Genomic DNA, 22,398 nt, shown 5'->3' on the forward strand with positions numbered 1-22,398 from the left:
TATAAAGGTGGATTTTACATTAGTTTCTTAACAGCTGAAGATGATGATGCGATATTAAAAACAAAAACTGGAAATGATATGCCAGTTGATGGAAAAATTACAATTAACGAGTTTTTCATTAGAGTTTCGATAATTAATTACAAAACCACGAGTAAAATTCGGTTGATTGATGAAATTACAATGAGTCAAAACATTATGTATAATATTCTAGATTGGCAATGTATTGAACAAAATGGTATTACTGGAACAACTTATTCGTTCGATATTACAAATATTTATAGAAATATATTCAACGCTAAGTTCATTATTGTTGGTTTCAAACAGATAGAGAGAATAATAAAGAAAACAATCCATCAAATTTCGATAGTTTGAATGTAAAAAATATTAGAGTAAACTTGAATGGTTCTTACTATCCAGATAAATTAAAAAAATATAAACATTTCCGGAGGTCTTTTCAGAATTATGTATCAGATGTATCAAGATTTTAAGAAAGTTTACTACAAAAATATGGAAATGTATTACAATCCCAAAGAATTTATAGCAAATAGACCCATTTATGTCATTGATACAACAAAGAGTTTGACAAATATTTCTGGTTCAAACAACGATATAATTATCAATATGGATTTTCAAACTGCTGTTACAAATGCGATTTGTTATGTTGTTGTTGTCTCTGAAAAATTGCTTGAATATATAATTAATAATGACAGAGAATTCCAGTAAATTGTTTGAAAAAATCGTCTTATTCTCTATATTATTCATCGGATAGTTTTACAACTTTACAGAATTGTTAAGACATTGATAAAAGTATTGATTTTAAATTATATTAAACACTTTTGAAAAATAGGGATGATTAAAGGAAAAAACTATTCCAAGGTCATGGACCGGAAGTGATGATTTTTAAAAATATTTTAATATTTACTGATCCTATATACCAAATTTAATCAAAAAACCTCCCAATATTTCTAGAGATATAAGAGTTTAACGATAAGGGTTAAAAGGGGTGGATTTTGAAAATTTTCTTATTTTCATGAAATGTTAAGTACTACTCGCTTGTTTTTTAAGTTTAGGATTTTTCCGATAATTTTTTTATATCTATCTATGAATATTAAGAACTAGGGGATGACTTCACCCTTATGGATAAGTTAAGTCGAAAAATGTCCAAGGTCATGGACCAGAAGTGATGATTTTTAAAAATATTTTAATATTTACTGATCCTATGTACCAAATTTCATCAAAAAACCTCCCAATATTTCTAGAGATATAAGAGTTTAACGATAAGGGTTGAATGGGGTGGATTTTGAAAATTTTCTTATTTTCATGAAATTTTAAGTAGAACTCGCTTGTTTTTTTAAGTTTAGGATTTTTCCGATATTTTTTTATATCTTTGTATGAATATTAAGAACTAGGGGATGATTTCACCCTTATGGATAAGTTAAGTCGAAAGAGTTAAGTATTTACTATGTGTGTACCAAATTGCATGAAAATAGGATAAGTAGTTGTTTACCAACAAGGTTTGAAAGAAATATTGATATTTACACATTTAATATACATTCTCACTCATAATACCTCTAGGGAATTGAGACATTTCATTTTAACATGTTGGTAACACTACATCTCGTCTTCATCTAGAATTTTCCTTTTTGCTGGGCGTTGGCTACGCATTGCTAACTATGAGAAATTTCCTCTATTTTAACTAAATTTAACAATCATTATTTAGAAGATTCTAATGTATTTGTGAGTTGAAGAAAGAATATATGGACCTTATAAAGTAAGAAGATTGCTGTGAAGATCTATTTTTGTTAAATATGTTAAGAAGTGAAGTGTTCAATTGGGCGTTGTCCTTCATATTTAATAAGTTTCTATTATATTTACGATTCGAAGAAAGACATTACAAGAAGATTGTGTGTTGAATTTGTTTTAACATTCTAACATGTGATAAAAATAGTGTGTGAAAATAATGTGTGAAAAATAGTGATATAAAGTGATTAATTGTACGATGAAAAGTATCAAGGTCAAGCGTTAGTTAAACTAACGCTCTCAGTAAAATATAATATGCTACGAGGTCAAGCGTTAGTGACACAAACGCCTCTCACATGTTTCAATAAAATGAGATTATTGAGTGTGTTTATGTTTTTTTTTTCGAGGTCAAGCGTTAGTGGTACAAACGCTCTCAGTGATGTAAAATTCACTACAAGTTCTAGCTGAAAAGTAGACGTCTCAAATCTAGAGTTGATTAAAATAAAACATATGATACCTTTCTTCTTCTCCCATTCCCAATTTCTTAGAAGTTAAGTAGATATGAGAATCCCAATCGCAAAAAACTCACACACTAACAACAATACAGCAAAGACACAATCATTCATTTTGTCTTTAACAATAATTGATGATGTTCATATTATTTTCTTTCATTCCTTCTAAAACTTCAAAAATACACTCTTTTGCTGACGTAAAATCTCGATTTCTTCCGTAATAATCTTTATAATCATACACATAATATCTTAAATAGTTGTATAATAGAATAAAATCGTTTCTATTTATCAAAGTTGTAGAAATGTATACACAAACATTTGCGCTGAAAAATTTATATCTTGGTAGATTTAGTTCGTTAATTTCCATTTATAACAAAATTCGTTTTATATAAATGAATAGAGAATTGTATAGTCCCAACTGTTACAAGTGCGATAATAGAGGAGAAATTATTGATAAATGTTTAGTTTGTAGAGATTGTAATTTAATTTTGTATGACAGACCTAAACCACAGAAAAATAAATTAACATATTTGAATAATCTGCTTACAAAATCATAATATGGAGATTAGAAGCAAACAAAATTTATCTCAGAATTTAGATAGGAGAATAAGAATTTTGAGTTATCTCTTGAAGAAATTGAAAAATTCAAGATATTATTTGTAGAATATGTCAGATTTGTTGTGCTCAATAAGCATATTTACTATGGCCAGATATTACCTGTGAGGTTTTATTATTTAGACTTAAAGTTTGATTATGACTTCGAATCAGAAATTTTTTAAGATTTCATAGTACATTTGGAGAAAGCAAATGAAGAACCGCGAAAACGTTATTCATTCGCAAGTTTTTACTGGACTTCTCGAGTAAAAAAAATAATTATTTCCGTTTATACATTTTTAATTAATATTTCGAAGATATTTCGTTTATTCATAGCAGATTCAACAACATTTCCAATAGATTGATTCAAAGCAGATTTTACTAAGTTTCCAATAAACAGCTTAAGAAAGTAGAAGCAAAGATCTATAGATTCGGTTATTTTTCATTCGTGATTTACAGATTCGTTTATGGTACATTGAACAGTATTTAACATTGAATTTCTGTTGAACTCAGAACCGCCATATATATAATCTACTTATGTATATATATATATATATATATATATATATATATATATATAAACAATAGAAGAAAAAGGCTTCATACAAATCCTTTAATATTTCGACTTTATTGTCGTTTTTAAAAAGGTACAAAAAGTGTATAATATAATGTAAGAATTAAAAGTAAACAAATGAATTTTTATAATCAGCTGAAATGTTCTATTCTGATTTATAGTGTAATTTATAAACTCCTTGGTATATTATACTAAAAAGTGCTTTATATTAAAATTAAAAAAATGTTTAAGTATATATTATTATTATTATTATTATTACTGGCCAAAAGAGTGTGTTGTTTAGTTTAAAGAGTTTTCAATTAGTATTTTCTGCCCACCCAAATACATGTCAACGGGATGTAATTTCACATTATTCCACAGTTATAGAAAGTATATTAGATATTTTCGTTAAAAGAAATCTTTTAAAAATTTTACTTACTACAAAACATGTCGCTATTATGTATACTTCTTACCCTCGTAAGAGATTGCCAGCTCTGTGTGTAAGAAAGCGTGTGTATAATCAGAACAGTTGAAGGGATATAGTAAAGGTTATCTTGTTAGTATCGTTACTATATGTTTTAAATAGTTACCAAGTGACAGGGAGAAGTTATTAGATCATTTATTTAGAGATAAACTGACAGGTTCATTGTTAAAAGGTAAGTCATTCCTGTAAGGAGGGGAAAGCTTCCTCAACAATTTAGACAGAAATAATACATAAATAGCCGGTAAAAAATTAAGTTTCTTACAATAGTGATGTATTACGAAAAAAAATCCTACAATGTGCAAGGTGACTGTTTAATAATCTAAAATACTACGGCGACAATGATTACCAGTATATGACGTACATAGCTGATGATGTGATGAACGAGATGCTCAAAGCCATAACTTCAAAATGACATTCAGTCCATAAGTTCAGATCGGGGAACGCCTTTCTTGTGTTGGATAACCGAGTATATTTAAAATAATTCTAAGCCAAATTCAATGGTCTCTCTCTCTCTCTCTCTCTCTCTCTCTCTCCTCTCTCTCTCTCTCTCTCTCTCTCTCTCTCTCTCTCTCTCTCTCTCTCTCCTCTCTCTCTCTCTCTCTCTCTCTCTTTCCATCCCTCCCTATCTCTCTATCTTTGTTTTAAACCTAATGAATATATCAACAAAATGTTTTGTATCTACGCTGTTTTCCTTTTTTTGACTCTCTCTCTCTCTCTCTCTCTCTCTCTCTCTCTCTCTCTCTCTCTCTCTCTCTCTCTCTCTCTCTCTCTCTCTCTCTCTCTCTCTCTCTCTCCATCCCTCCCTATCTCTCTCTCTTTGTTTGAAACCTAATGAATATATCAACAAAATGTTTTGTATCTACGCTGTTTTCCTTTTTTGACTATGCAAATGATGTAAATTGTGATATTCATGATGAATTGTTGCAAAAATTGTAAAACCCACAAAATGCATGTATAAGATATATTTTTTATGTACCAATAGACGCACACATTACCAGATATTATAAGAGTTAGGTTGGTTCTAAATTAATGAAAGAATCTCTCTCTCTCTAGAAAAGAAAACAAGGCAAAGGCACTTAAAAATAAAATATACAACTTTAGTTCTAAATGGATATAACTTGTCGATGACTCATACTAATTATAACAGTATAGCAATATGGAATGTAATTTTTATCTTTATTTGATAGGTACGAAAAGGAAAGCCTTGCAAAAATTGTTTGAGTGGTTTACTGTTGAAAATCGCGCTAACCAGTTATTACAGCTTTTTAACAGCCAAAGCTTAGAACAACAATGACGCAAGAGAGGTTGGAGTTTTATACGCTGCCTTTTATTAAACAATAACTTGCCGTGAATGGTAATAACTCCTACGTTATTGGGGAAGTATTGATTCCTAAAAGGTGAATCTTATTGTAATTTTCAACAAGTGATTTTTAGATAAACAATTTTATTTAATTCACATATATCGTCTTAACCTTATTGTTCCTCCATTAAAAACGTTTCCTTACTATTTAAGATCCATATTTATTGACATTGTTATGACATAATTACCTATTAATAGCCCACTGAAAATAATACTGTGGTTTGTAAGAATTCTTTATTTAAAACGATTGTCAAAAAGCTTCAAAATTCATTATTTTTAGTACAATTTTTAAAAGTTTCCTCGAACCCCCACTTTATATGGGGGTTATTCCATAACTGGCAATCCCTCCTGTATATCAGGCACCTCCAAATCATGAACGCTGCACACGCCTATGCATAAGGAGCAAAGTTGTTTTAATAGATGAAGCGTATTGATGATAGATGGATGATTAATTAAGTTTTTATATTAAGGCTTCTTTCCCGATCATTTTACTACAACGGTACACTTTACCCAGGAAGTAATAACTTTAGATTTCATTTTGTACTTATAGTTAGTATTCTAAGCTGATAAATTTGAAATTAAAAAGTATAAAAGTCACCCAGCTCTCTTTAAATATAATATTTTACAATATAAAAAATAAGGTTAAATTTACAAACGCATATAATTACTAAATTTTAATATTGAATTTACGAATATCATTCCTTAAATAAAAGGTACCATTACAGCTTTGTAATTGTAAATTTACAGCCTCGTAACTACGTCAAGTAATAAAAATTATTATTGAATCATTCAAATATTACTTATAAGTAAAGTAATATACGTTCTTGTATTATTTAATTGCACTGAAATAATCATTAATTGGCTTTAAATGTTATATATCCTTTATTGATATACACAGCCAATCTTTTTAGTGTAGTATATGATTTACGAGGTAGTAAAGAATGAAAAATACTGCAACCAATAAAACGGCGGACGGTGATTACATCAAGTAGCAAGCACTGGTAGAGCGGCAGACTGACAGAGGCCGGTCGCAAGTGTGGCGACAATCGCCTCATGTTTGCTGTATATCTGTTAACAATTTTACTATTCAGCGTACATACTCGTATAATATATATATATATATATATATATATATGTATATATATATATATATATATATATATATATATATATATATATATATATATATATATATATATTTACAATTTGTATGTTATTTAAATGCGCGATACGTGTAATACTAACAATCAATCACATGTATTGAATAAAAAATACATTATTTTTTATGATAAAAACACAAAAATAATTATTGTTTTTTTACAAACATATAACTATTAGAATAAAGCCATAATTTCATTTCATTCATTTCAAAGCTGGACACTTTTATAAGTTACGTTGTATACAATTTAGGTCATCAACCTAAACTGATATTACTTTTAGTTAAAATATACGAAATTCTATAACTTTAATAACTCTTATTTTTGTGTATTAATTTTTTCTAGTAGAAATCACAGAAAATGAATTCTTATACCGTAATTATTAAAAGAAAAGAACATTTTTCTTATGAAAGGGGAACTGAGGAAAAACTATGGGATTGGTGCAAAGGATAGCAAATACAAATAAAAAAATTGTTTAAATGTTTTTGTTCTAAGTTTGTCATGGAAACTAATTAAAATAAAAGTCTGCGACGTGTACTTTTATTGTACTACACGTTTACTGGTCAATTATACCATGTGCTAAGATATTCAAATGAAATAATTAAAGTATTAAGTGTAAAAACAAATTAAACAAATTTAATATATTATAACTGTACAACGATTGGAAACATGTCGAAGGTTATAATTTGGGATGTAGGCATAATTGCGGTCGGTATCTGGTTCTAACTATAAATATTTTACCTAATTGAGTTAGTACAACTATAGTAACAAAAAACACTGGGTGCTTGTTATCTTTAACGCTGCAAAACAAAACGGGTGCTGATTGACGTAGAAGGTAAGAAGTAGAACAACTTGAGTTTTACTAACTCAATTAGATTAAATATTTATAGTTAAAATCCACCAGCAAGCGCAATTGTGCCTACGTACGGACATGTTCCCTACAGCTTTAAAATTCTTAGTTTTCAGAACATTTAGTTAAAACTGATTTGTTTCGATTATTTTTTTATTAATTTCAACTGTATGCTTTACCAGTAAAATCTGTTAAACCTTTAGGCCTTCATAGACACAAAACTTTACCTGCTCTCCATTTAGCTACATTAACCTGACAGTGTTTAGTTTCATTAGTGTGTCACATTCACTATTTAATGCCTAGTAAAGAGTTAAGGCGACAGGTTTAATAACGCATGAGTTCCGCTTAGCATTAAACATGCCTGTTGCAATGAAATTGTTAAAACTACAATCGTACTGTATATTGTGTTGCAATGGCGAAGTTTAGGCATCGTAACTACTAGGCTGAGTCGGTTAAAAAGTGTTTTATTAAAAAATACTTCGATATTCTACAATACCCAAAATTGTGTTCTTTTACTAGAAACAGGTTCTCAATGTGTTAACTTTGGTAAAAAATATAAATTATTCGAGTTGAATATAATAAACCAGGACGAGCTATCAAAAACGTTGCACGGAAATGTTGTATATGTGGATATACGTACATTTTGTATATTGAATGTTTCTGTCACCGTGAAATAGTACGTCTGTAAAGCTAACTCAATACATTGAAAATATCTTATTCTTAAAACCTAGACTTTAGAGACCGACATTTATTTACTGATAAATATGGCCTCAGTATTATCTCTTGGTAAATACAAGCGAAGGCTGCTTTAATGTATGTGAGTATCAAACCATGGATAAGAGGTAAATATCTATTGTCCTCATTTTTACCTACAAGAGATTTATATATTCCTGTATGTGATAAATCCTTATTTTAAGCTACTATGGTTCAAAAGTTTTCATTGAGTAAAAGTTTAGCTTGAAATAGCGATCACGTAGAAACTGTTCTTATTCTAAACTTCAGTTTATCCACAGAAGTCATGACACACTTTTAACTGTTTATAGATAATCTGTTATAACTCGTAGATCTGTGAAACACGTGTAAATAAAAAAAGCTGTTTATAAAGTTTAATTTCTATTAGTTGAGTTACGCATTGTTAAATCTACGCATCTAGTAATGTGTGTTTAAAAATTTTATGAAAACAGTCATCATGGCAACTTTGCAAAGTAATTTTCAGTTATTTTGTAGTTCACTTCTATGATTTTAGTGCAACGTGAGTATCATCGAGTGTTTAATGAAAATCCGAGTGACTAACGCAGCATGTATCAGTGGGATAAGGCGTTTTAAGAAGCAGGCAGCTTATTGGACAGGTAGGCTAAAACATGAGATGAAACCCTCGAGAGTATTCAAAACAGTTTTGTAAGAAGCAAAAAAAATCTGTTCAGAAACGTGAACGTGAGTTGGATGTCCTTAAGTCTACATTATATAAGGTTTAAAAATTAGGTGAAAATACTTCATTCTAATGGTTAAAAACCTCACATACTGCATGCTTTGAAACATGATCACAGATTAAAGAGGTATGATTTTGCTGTTTTTATTCGGTATAAAAACTGGACTGAATAAAAATTGTATAAACCACATTAATTTTAGTGATGAGAGAGGCTACCTTTCACTTTAGAATTTTTTATTTAGAAGCGTAAATCGTCATGACGTTTGTATATTACACTATACAACACTAAAAGCAACGAAACAGAGCTGATATTTCATCAGTTACCCCAGAAATCCTGATGAAATTATGGAAGGAGATCAAAGTCGCTTGGACGTTTGCAGTGCGCTTCATGGTGGTCATGTCGAGCTCAGAAAACTGATTAAATTAATCTTTAATCCTAGGTTAAACTCTTTTCTGTTATCTACATACTTTGTGAAATAAAGTCATTAAAAAAATGACATGGTTTTTTTGGACACACTGTAATCTAGAATTACTTCCTCTACAATCTTTACGTTTACGCTGAAATAGAATAGTGTAAATTATTATCACAATGAATTTACTATCTCATATGAAAGGTAATCATCAAAGATTTAATTAATAAATCTTTCCATCACAAAATATAATTGGAGTATTGAGTTTAGATCCAGTTCACCTTCCTCTTTGTGCAGCGTCTAGAATCGGGCGTTGTCACAGGCTTGACTGCTAGAATCTGAACTCATGGTATTTTATTTGTTTCGTATTGACCATGGCTAGAAAAATAAGTAAGTACTTTCAGCGTAATTATAGGTTTCACTTATTGAGTTGATTTAAACCTGTAACGTCACTTTGTTACTGACATCCAAACAAAAACAATGGCTTCATTAGTAGATAGATTACGTAGTGGTGATAGCTGCACAGGGTCATTAAAATTGTTATACTTAATAAATATCACTAATAAGTTTAGTGTACATTTAATATATTGAAATAATGGTATATTCTTCACTTTGGCCAGCTCCACGACATACTATGTTATTGGCATTCTTAAATTGATCCCCGAAAATGGAGATAGCAGTTAGAGATTTTCCAAAATGTACAGCCTCCATTGTACTGGCCTGCCCACAGTGAGAGATGACTGCGCGAATATTGGGATGGGCTGGAAATGATAAATATAAACAAGATTTGTAGAGTGAAAATAATAAAATACCCATCTGTATTTAATAATTTTATTTAGTGTAAACCTTATAAAATTTTTGTTCGAAGAAATCCACATTTTTGAATTCTTAACTGGTTTAATGAGTGTCTATTACAAGATCATGGAACTAATTATAACAATTATCTCACAATATCTAAAACACATTATCAGTTTTATCAGCTGTGATAACATATCAGTCTAATTTGGATTTAAAATTTAGTTTATGCACATTGTTTATGCATCCCTCAATCCACCGTACACATAAGTAGATTGTGAAGATTATGACGACCTATCGGTTATTGGTGTTCTCATATAAAAGGTAAATCTTATTAGCCAGTACAATACGAGAAAAACAGAGGCCAACCAAACGGCAAGAACGGCGATGACGTCAAGTAACAGGTACTGGTACAGCGGCACATTGACAGAGGCTGGCCGCAAGTGTGGTGCCCCCTGATGTCTTATGACGTACTCTGTCCAGTACACTGCTGTCTGCAGCGGTGTCATCGGCCGGTCCCGAAACTGATGTGACAATCTCCTCATGTTTTCTATGTACCTTAAAACAAAATTATTTAAAATTAAACACTTTTAATTCTTCATTTAAATAAACTGTTTATACATTGCATTTAATATTCATAACGAAGTGTGTATTATGATCACTTGTAACATATACATACTTATTACGAAATGTTTGTTTTATATAGATAACATATGTATGTAAAGGTTTTTGTTTATGTAAGATAGAATCAGCCAAATAAAACACATTTGGTTAAAGAGAAGTGAGAGCTTTGTGATCTAGTGAGTTCGTCCGGCAGATTATGTATTATGGTCGGACATGTACTTTTTCCAGTAAAATTCTGTTTAATAAAAAGGTACAAATAATACAAATACATTATTACATGTTTCCATAGAGTCAAGAATAACCCTGCATAAATCACGTACAAAATATATTCTTATTAGTATGTGCGAATGTGGTGTATGAGTGGAAGAAGCATGGAGCGCTGTAAACATTAACGGAATATAAAAATTAAAAAACATTAAACATTCATATTTTATCCTTGAATATAATTTATTCTGTACTGATAATTATAATAATATATAATACATATGATAATATTACTAACTACAGTATAATATCAATCCCTAAACGCAATTGCGTCTACGATATTTTTTTCTAGCCAATCTTTAGCTAACACAAACAAACTGAATGGTATGCCCACTCGAGAACATGCCTCATATAAAATCTCGTTTTACCTGTGTGAAAAGCAATACTTCTACACGGATACTTTTCTACAACCTACGGTGCAAACCTGTATGAAGACTTCTGGTTCGTGTGAATTATATTTCCTACGCTAATGTTGAGTTTCCCTTGTGCGCAAGATCAAGAACGAAATTTTAAAGCCGTTTTTTATTGTCATTGCAATTTTTTGTCAATTTATTGTCAAATCAGTATTTTTTTCAATTACTGATTTTGCCTCTCTTCTGATAAAAAAATATACATACACAGCTCTGATAACCCCACTTTTGTAAAAATACAAATAATTTAGATTTAATAACAGTGTTTAAATGTAAAGTAAATGTCAGACTACATTGTCTCTTACATCTGCACTTCTAGCAGTTACCCGTTCCTTTGCACGCAATTTAGTTGGCGTTGCATATTTACGATCTCTACTGGTTTAGTGAATTTTAATTCCGACGCCAATGTTGAGTTTACCTTGTTGCCACGATATATAAAATACATTAAAAGTTTATATTTATGGCTATTCTAATTTACTTTGTTAAATAGTAACATTATCTTTTAGATCTAATACTTAATATTTGATTCAAATGCACAGCTAACAGTATGTTTACAATGACACTACGCGCTTGTTTCCTTTTTAACTGAAAAACATTGTTAATATTTTAGAACATTTAAAGCTTTAATTAGTACATTAGTTCAAAAGCACAATCCAGCGAATTTTCATCTAGCATAGTTCTAGCCGACTGCTTCAAAGACTTTGGTGTCAAATTCTGACCATCTTATGTTTTGCGATATTTTGTAAAATAGATAAGTACTTACCTAATCGCTGAAATCTAAAACGACGTTAACAATATTTTCACTCACTATAAATGTAAATATAATTTAAAATAATAAACAATGTTTACACAGAACAATTGATAACATTAGAAATGCTCTTTAACTTTAATATTTCAGAATTTTAATGGATTATGTTGCTACTTTAAAGAACAGTGGGGCGTAGCTCAGAGGGATTTTAGAAAGAAGAATATGCATATATTCATCCCAGGGACCTTAAGAATTTCCATGTCAAATTTCAGCGTAGTCGTTTGAATAATTTATGGTTGAATAAACAATCAAGTTAATTTTACAGACACATAATAATTCAAATTACGTTTAATAAGTAATTAAAGTTACTTTATGATGGTAATTACTGCTCATATTTAAAAATGGAATGATAGAAGATTTAAATTTTTTGGAGACCGAGGTGTTCTGCGAAAATCAACAAAATTAAAAATGACGCAAGGTACACGTATATGTACTTTATTATAAAGTGGTTTAAAATTCAAGCTTTAATTTCAACCATAGGTATATATTATTTTAAAAACGAATATATACCTTAACTTATCACCTTCAAATAATATTTGGCTTATAACAAACGTAACTGTCACGTATTTGCAGTTTTCAATATACAGGCGCTTTGAAAACTGTGATCTTCTAAATTTAATTGGTGGACCATCCTGAACGTTTCGGGGTATGAAAAATAGATAGTAGCCGATTCTTAGACCCACTGAATATGCATATAAAATTTGGTAAAAAGGTTTTATGTATAAAACGTACAAATACCAAACGTCCTTCTGGGAGCTATAATAATGTGCTCTGAATTGTTTATGTGAATTCCAAATTATACTTATATACGTAAAGTTGTGGTTTGGTAGTAATTTCAAATTTTGAATGCCATAGTGTAGTTAGGCATAAATTTTATAAGAAATAACTAATGTACAATACACACTGCAAACAAAAACGGAAATATGCTATCGATACGTTTTACACCTATAGCAACAACTAGATACGTCCTGTTATGTAATTGAGTAACCTGAAAATGTGTGAAGAAATATTAATTTAATCCTGAGTTACAAAAACTCAAATTAATGCATTAAAATACTGGATGAGACAAAACCAACGGTTCCAAGAACTCAAATCTTACAGAACTGTCAAAATTATGCCCATTTTTAACATCAAGAGAAAAATAAATTGTCATATTAATTCATACTACATTTAACCAATACCACCAATACTGATTACTGATTAAAATTATGAATTATCATGTAACATATCGTCTTTAATATTTTAATAGACTATGATAATGTATTTCTCATATTAAAAGTTTTAAATGGTAAATAAATCAGATAATACATTAAAAATCGATTTTGAGGCTCATCAATTCAATTATTTGAAGATACCAGCCCTTTTAAATTACAATTAAAAGTTATAATACATAATCTGACATAAGATTTTAGCTAGTCCTAGATTAACCGTTTGCTTATCAATTTAAATATCTGTTATCGAGAAGCGAGCACAATGAAATTAGGTCATCTCTTACTTTGCTCTTGAGACTATACTTAGCTTAAAGAAACTGTCAATTAGAAGCCTTTCTGAATACCTTGCTGGTATTGTCAGGATTAATACATAAGTTCTTAATCGTCCTAAGTTTTTTTATTAGATTTTAAACTGACAGAATGTTTATTTTCAAAAAAAATGACACTTAAAGATGAAGTGCAATTTCTTCTTTCTTACGGATAAGGTAATGAAAATCTTCATAGACTTAGAGATTTTGTTATATGCTTCACTCTTACCGTACAGAGAAGTACCTACTACAGCATAATTAATGACTGAGTACAAAACTGAATAGTTCCCTCAATAGTCACAGAGATTTACATATCATAAGCCTAAAGATGACATTGTAGGACAAGAAAGTTTATTGTGTCCATAATACACATTGAGGATACAATAGAGCTCAAATTGATGCTTTTTTACAGTGCTGAACTGGCACAAAACTTTCAAAATACACTCAAAATGCACTCTAATATTGTTCTTTCCAAAAGGTAGAACGTGAGCTGTGGAAGCTTATCCAGTTGAAAATTCAAAAGGTGGAATTTTCCTCAATAAGTGGTTATGTGGGAGCTAGTTGAGCTCCTCGACAACTGAAAATCAAGGCACATAAGACTAACCTGTTTTTTTGAGATAACAAAAAAACTGTTTTAGTGACGACTTAAAATCGATAAGTTTGCGGCAGACGAATGACCACTCTTTAAGTTCCTCATACTAATTGTGGAAATATATCTAATATCTTTATTGTTTTAGACAAAATATATTAAATTTTTTAGCAGTCACCAAATATCCGAACAGCAAATACTCATTCACACTTACTCACACTGTGTGAAACTTTTAATAATTTCAGGTATTTTTAGATATCCCAGTAATTCATCATAAACCATCAATACTCGCCAATAGGCATTTTATATGAGTTTTGAATTGGTTTTGTTTGTTGTGCATCTTTTACACTTTCAAAGAGCTTGTTGATTAAACTGACTCTGACCTCATGCGGTAAATGCTGAGATACCGTCAGTGTATGGATATGGACTCTAAAGTTGTCCCTGATGTTGCTGATGAAAGTCTTGCCATGAACCAAAGTGAACTTCGATTGACAGTACAGGATCATATCAAACATATAAAGACAGGGGAATTTCAGCAAACAGTTCCGAGACCCAAATTGAATTCAGAAATTAAAAATAAGAGGATAACTTTTTCTGTGAAAGAACTGGATATCCATGATTATCTTTTCTCATTTACTGTAACTTGATTTTACTCAAAACTTGCACGCTATAATTTTACTGATTAAACAGAGTTTTAAACAATACCATTATAAAATTACACATTTATTTCCAGTGACACATTTTTCCCAATAAGGATCTAAAAGTCTATATCAGAAAACGACATAAATTCTTAGTACGTTCAAATGACATTGAATTAAAAAGTATTGAATTTATTTGTCAGGGAGAGCTATGAATTTGAGGTAGATGTAGTGCAGGATCACATCCTTTCCGTGAGTGCAGTACTTTTTATCAGTAACGGCACCTCTATACTTATCCTATAAAATCTCTTTGTGTCTCTCTTTGGCAAGATTATCATTCAGGCCAATGGCCAATGAGAACTAGTAGAACAAGGATGAAAAGCTTATCGGTATTTCCTTTCCACAAAACACAATAGTACATTTATTTTCTATTAATCAACTATGAAAGAACAGGAAGCGTGGCTTTTCAAAAAGTAAGAGTTTTGAATTTTCATCTCTAATGTAATTTGTGATCGCAAATACGTAAATAAAATGTACAATATCAGTGTAATGAATCCCCATGTTAGTACTGTTTTAATTAACCTTCAACGCTCTCTTAGTTTAGATGTAATTCTACCAGACACCGAAAGTAACGTTAAATCAAACGTTAAAATAATTTGTCTACTAGATCAATCAACATATAAAAATAATAATTATGAAACACATAGATTGAAGAGTGCTATCTTTAACGATGCATATTTTAATAGATAACCTTTATTAATGATTATAATTAAGTATTCCCATTCATAATACATTAGTCACTTCGCTATGAATCCTAGTTTCTCCTGGAGTTACAACCACTAAAATCAGGGCCTCCTCTCCGTTGTTTGAAGAAAGATATTCATGCAAAATCTCAGGTTTTAACTCGATTTAATATGCGTTTAGTATTAGGAATCAAAGACACTTTTTGATTAACCTTAAATAAAGAGCTAGAAAAATGAAACAATAACGACGATTTAAAAGTTCTGAGAAAGAAAGATAGTTTATGATTAAATCGATTTGAATCACTTACCAAGAATCATTCAGAACTGTACTAAGCGCACGTAAAAAGTCAGCTTGAGAAAAGTTGTCAATGTCCAGTAAGATGGCTGCACCACGACACACCACGTTATTAGCATTATGGTATTGGTCGCCAAAGAATGGGACGGCAACTAAAGGCTTGGCGAAGTATACGGCCTCCATGGTACTAGCTTGACCTCCATGTGAGACGAAGGCGCGAACATTGGGATGGGCTGAAAAAAAAAAATATATATATATATATAAATTTTCTGTGATTGATAACGCTGGATTGTTTTGCTCATGGATGTTCAGGCAATAACTTCCAAAAGAAAATTCAATTCATTTTTAAGAATTTTGTAATAATGATGAATTAATAAAGTACAAGATAACAGTTTTTTTTAAGCTGCAATATGGCTTAGACATTTATTATTCCGTTTATTTGCAGAGATATGTTTAACTTTATTTTTGTTTCTTAACTTCCATTTGATCTAAAGTGATTAAATTTGACACACACACACACACAGTACTCAAGATTCACATGTGGAACCAAAATAAATTTTATCAAAATCAAACATCTACAAGGGATTGCAACCCTTTTATTTTAAACTAAATTTTTATTTTAAAACTTCCCGATGTTCTAAAAAGATGGGGTATGACACAAAATGACTTACAAAGAATAGTCACAGCATTTTCCTGACCAATGATGAAGATGTAAAAAGGGTTTCAAACCCTTAAAACCCCATATTTTTGTTTTTAAACTTCCCGATGGCCTAGAACAATGACATTTGAAAAACACGTGGCAAAAGCTATCAACGTTTGTTGATAGTATACTTTCTTTAAAGTAAAAACTGATCATGAAGATCAATTACCCAAAGTAACTGAAATAGGTTAGCAACCTATAGAACGACTATATTTTGTATTCTAACTTCTCGTTATTCAAGAAAGTGTAAATTTGACATATTAAATTTATACTAAAAAAATTACGAGTACCGGAAATATTTTAACCAGAAATAGTAGTATTTGGTAATTACTAGTATTAATACGTGACAATTGTAAGTGACTATAAGTAAGTGTAATAAGTGACAATTAATTGTAGTCACTTTTTCACCCAAGTAGACCAACGCATGCATTACATGTATATAATTTCTTTATCGATGCAAGGCAAATGCAACTAAGACGCCAGTAGTTACTACCTTAGACTGGAAGTCTATGACGGCTGGAATTAGACACTTTTTCGCCGAAAAAGGCTTTTCAGAACTGAATTTTCCTACATATTCTTGATCAGTACAACAATGAAAACGCTAATACCGCAACGGAATTACCTTAGCAGGAAGTCAATTACAACGACCGGCATTAGACTTTTTGGAACAAAGTAAAATTTTCAGATTTGTTTTCTTTTCTTAATAAGGGAAAGATTGCAAACTCTACTACAGCACTAGACATACCGTTGACCAGAATTAGATTATAATATTCGAAAGCAATCGATTTTTGACAGAAATAGACTTTTCTGACCAGAGTGTGTACATACTTCTTGGATCAAGACAACAAAGCAAGTGCTACAATCCCGTCGGATTTATCTTGAAAAGGAAGTAGATGTATTAGATTCAATAATTAATCAATGAAATTAGATGTCTTTTGAAGGAAGTAGAATTTCCAGATTAATGGGTTTATATATTTTCTTGACATGCAACAATGCAACCTTTACTGGGGCAGCGGGAATAACCTAGAGAGGAAGAAGAGTACAATAACCGAAAATATACAATTTTTGACTAAAGTAGACTTTTCAGAACGAGTACGTAGTTATTTTATCATGGCACAAGGCGATAATATATTTCTGATTCGTATCAGAAATGCTTCTTCGCGCACTAAACCAGAGTTAAGAGCAAGTAAAGTTTTTACCTTTTGAACCTTTTAAAAATAAACACTGTAATAACATGTATCTTTACCATGTTGACCTCCGATTCAAAATCATTATATGACTCTGTCATATGTGCTGTCGCTAAGATCTCTACGAATTATTATTTCTCTGCTATAACCCTCAATGGTTCAAGTGTTACTAAAATTTTTGGAGTTATTCATCTAAATATTATGCAATTTTTATATTTGTTTCTTTTATTAGTACTGACAAAAAGTGTTTCTTCTCCGACTTCAGGGACTCAAAATATTGCTCTTTAAACTTAAATTCGAATTATTCTTAATTAGATTAGAATATCTTCCAGTGATTTTCACTCATTTTTAGTATTTTTTGTTATGCCTTTAAAAGGGATATGCCTGTGATGTACCTATTATTCTGTAGAAACTCGTGTGCAAAGCCATGAGTTACTAGTAGTTTGTCGATATTATGTGATACCAATTTATGTTATTATGCCATATTATGAACGAATACTTATCATATTTAAACACCATTATTTTTTATCATGTGAAATAATACTAAAACCAAATTATTAATCTGCTTAAAGCATACATAAAGATGATACGTTTGTAAACACATGGCTTACCAAGAATGTCGCTCTGGGGCAACCATTTCATGTACATGACGTTTGTTGGTGCATCTGGCAGTTCCTCCTCGTACTTCATTATGAACCTCTGAGGCATGTTTGAAATTACATTAAGAAACTTCTGGATCGTTGGAGGAGGCAGCGAGGACAACCGCACTATTGAACCAAAACTGAACAGGACCGCCCCATTATTGGCATCGTCCAGAAATTCTTGGATGTCCTGGAACATGTTTTATATAGAAAAATTCAGACGTGTTATATAAATCCTACATAAATTATTAGAACCTAATAAAAGAGGTAATTGTTAAATTAAATTTTTAATATGCTAATTCCTAATTTGCATACTTTACAAGTGTTTCTTATATAACTTATAAACTATACATGAATATATTTATTTTTAATTTAGTACTTTTTATTTTCATAATTTATGGCACATTGCTAACTTTGAACTATTTTGTTAGTTATGAAGTATTTCATATTCTTTAACCGTTAAACATTGGCCATATTACCATATAAGTGGTTCCTAAATGAATATAATATATTATGTATAATATAATATATTATATATTATATTATATATAATATTATATAATATATATTATATAATATATAATATTATATAATATATATATATATTATATATATATATATATAATATAATGTATAATATCTGCATATTATGCTGATGTAATATTAATGTACTCAATGAAAGATCCATAATTATTAAATTCGTATATCTGGACCAATATAAAAAGTTCTTTTATTATTCATTTAGTATATGATAATATTACTTTTTTACATAATAACATATCTTTACATGTTAGGATTATAGAGTTTTTATTCAAATGAAATCAATGAATATGTATCATTTTTGCAGAGCTCAGGACGGTAATTCCTTATAACAAGATATTCATTGAAGAGCGTCATAAATCATAAGTCGGTTTGTGCATCAGCTTCACACCCAAGAGATGAGGATCAAAACACTGGCTTGGGCACATTATTTTCATACGTCTGGCCTTAGTCCCAAATATTGTGAAAAATAATTTTAGGTTAGAGCTTCATATTATCAGAAAGTTCTCAGTTCACAGTCTTCTTATGGACATTCATTACCGGTGACGACCATCTCGAAAATCTCGATTTATGAGTTGGCGTAAGAACTAAACTCCTTAGCCTATGAAGCTCTTCTATTCGCCTTCGCTCGAAGATCAGTAACTTAACACACATACTAAAAACAATAAAATACATTAAACATATAAAAGTCCAGAATAATTGCCTACACTACCTGGAATTGTGAACAAAAAAAGATAGCAAAGCTCGCTCCTATAAAGTAAAAGCAGTAATCTGCTGTGTTCCTATGTGTGAAGAGACAAAAGACAACTTTCAAAGTGTTTTACTAGACGGAGCTGGTTTGTTTTATTAATTAACCGGGATTTTGTAATGGAACATTTGGATTCGATTTAATTAGGAACTGGCAAAGTTTAAAGGTGGAGGAAATACCTACAGTTTTATCTCGTGTAGAAAGCCTAGTGAGCTATCAATGCGAGCATCAATCGAACATGAAGTTCCCCTCTCCGGAGTAAAAGTCTACGAATACTAGAGTCTGATTCGGTGTAATCTAACAATAGGATCAGCACTGCTGTACTATTAGCAGTAGAGTCCAAAATTCTATTCTACTGACTGGAAGAAATAGCGCTACTCTTCTCATATGTATATTTAATAAACAATTTGTATGATTGTTTCCCTTAACACGTTAGTTGAGGAAGACTCATCAGATGGGTCGCAAGCTCACTATGCTACAAGTGTTCACAAGGTGAGTGAAGAAACGCAGATCGATTGCCTCAGTGATACATGATGAGATGGCTAATTGTAGTTGTATTGGGTGTTTGGTCTTTGAACTAAGAGTGAAGATCTCAATCTTCCAACACAGTAAGCTGAGTGAACTATAATTCCATCTATCGTACTCAACTACTATGTATTCCTGGCTGAGGTGATAGGATAGACCACAAATTTTCTTGTTAAAAATCTACAATTTCCTAATACTCACGCAACTATTTCATTATTAATATAACAGCAAAACCTCAAGTCCTATATTAAATTAGAAATAGCAGAAATGTATGTTACCGTAATAACGTTTCTTGTTGTTCCCTGTTAGTTGTATTACCAAAATCACGCATAGGAAACATTGAATCATAAGTTAAAAACAGTTTCCTAACTCATACGAATGTATGTTTAAGTAATAAGTGACTTTATATTCTGATTTTAGGGAATTCTTACCTTTGGCAAAGATTTGGGTTTCTTGATGTGGATTCCCCCGACCTCTACATAATTTGGTGGGAAAGGGCGACTCTTTGACAAAGAGAAATGACTGTTAACCAATATCAGAGAGGTTTTTCGGTTTATATCCCTCATGGAAGGCAGCTTTTCTTTGAATACTTTCTCAGCTATTTTCTGAGAAGGAATTTCTGACAAAATATGATACATCACCTTTGCGTAATACAGGGAAACTGCATTATAAATTCTCTGAAATAACGTCATATCCGAGCATAAGCTAACAAAGAAATTGGGAATATATGCTGGGTTATCTGGGATATCAGAGTGAAAAACGATCCAAGGTAACGGGGTACTGGTAACCCATCCGATGTAAGGAACTTTCATCTTGTGGGATATGTAGGTGAGAGTGTCATCTCCAAAAATCTCTCCTATCACTAGGTCAAACTTCTCTCCTACTAGATCCAATACTCGTTGGCTTTTCAATACTTCTTCACTCAAACCTATGTGATATTCAATGAAAAATATTACAGTCTTTAAATAATTAGGCATTTTATTTCTTATGGTTTCCAAAGTGAAGGTACTGGTAGGCGGTGGTAATTGGGATGAAAAGTCAATATCCGTGTAGTTTTCCAGTGGTGTCTTCTGGGGAAAGCTGGAAACGACGGTGAGATGGTGCCCTCTCTGTTGTAGCTCCAAAAGTAGAGGTTCCATCACCAAGAAGTGGCTGAGAGAGTTGAGATGGAACAGTGCCAATATGCGAGCTCCGTCACATAACAGAGGGTGTATCAGCGTTGTTAGTAATATTAAAAGACGCATCTGCTGAAACATAACACATCAAACTCTGATGTTTTGCATTGCACTTCAGATATATTAACATGTATGCTATACGTAAAAGAATAATGCAACCACGACTGTAATGGTTTGATTCGTAATAAAATTAAACCTCATTATTCTATAAGATCCCTTCCTCATTTGAAGATGAACTCTAACGTACAGATCTTCCCATTAGGTTTGGAAATATTATTTTACCTATGTATTCAATGTGCGGACATTACAATAAAACATAGAGAACGTCTACAAGTATGAAACCGTATTTTCAATGCTGAAGGAGAGAATATATGCAAGCAAATCAAGCTGGAGATGGTCCTTAAAGCGGGCATCCCGATTATCTTTCTGTATTTATTTTTTTAACTTTTTATGTTTGATCACACACTAGTAAATATTACCAGTACGATTTAAAACATAAATATACAACTAATTAGAACACATATCTATGACCACGGGTGTGTTTATTATCTTCCCCATTCAGAATATGTATCTTCTTCATCACCACTAAGATGCTTTTTAACAGATAGAGGGACATTTTAAAATGCAATACGGAAATTATTGCTTTTATATATCTGAAGAGATGATTTGTAAATTTTTCTAAACATACTATTTTTATAGAACATCAATGTAGAGATTGTCAACTTCTGAATATTCTGTCTTAAGCACCTCCCAACCTTTGGCAAGTCCTTATGTTTGAAATCTTTCATCCTCTAAGATCCCATCCTCGTCCTGCTTTTACTAGCACTCAGCATCTAAGAGCATCCTTTCTCTTGGAATTCCTAACCTTTAGGAGCTTTTGACTTATAGGAGCTCTCGGCCTCGAAGACCACATGCCCTCTGACAACTACCGGCCTCTATAAATACTCTGTGGCAAGTAGATCACACCCTCTGATAGATTACGGTTTTTGCAGGTCTTGGTCTTTAGCTGCAGCATCCGCATCCAGTAGCGGTTGCCGGCCTCAAGCAAATCTATGTTTATTACAAATTAAGCTCTCCAATTATGCAGCCCTCGGTTTCTCAAAGTTTT

The 22,398-nt window shown here is 31.2% G+C and overlaps 1 protein-coding gene across 1 annotated transcript; it reads right to left on the reverse strand.

Annotated features, from left to right (window-relative positions):
* Nucleotides 1–9,906: 9,906 nt before the first annotated feature.
* LOC124356361 (UDP-glucosyltransferase 2-like) lies at nt 9,907–21,352 on the reverse strand. The gene is made up of 4 exons (XM_046807546.1): nt 20,547–21,352; nt 18,273–18,492; nt 15,788–16,007; nt 9,907–10,442 (listed from the first exon to the last, which is right to left on the reverse strand). The coding sequence occupies exons 1-4, from the start codon at nt 21,252–21,254 to the stop codon at nt 10,169–10,171; spliced, it is 1,422 nt and encodes a 473-aa protein (XP_046663502.1). The 5' UTR covers nt 21,255–21,352; the 3' UTR covers nt 9,907–10,168.
* Nucleotides 21,353–22,398: the final 1,046 nt, after the last annotated feature.

This window comes from Homalodisca vitripennis, chromosome 2 (genome assembly GCF_021130785.1).
Source record: "Homalodisca vitripennis isolate AUS2020 chromosome 2, UT_GWSS_2.1, whole genome shotgun sequence".
Classification (NCBI taxonomy): Eukaryota; Metazoa; Arthropoda; class Insecta; order Hemiptera; family Cicadellidae; genus Homalodisca; species Homalodisca vitripennis.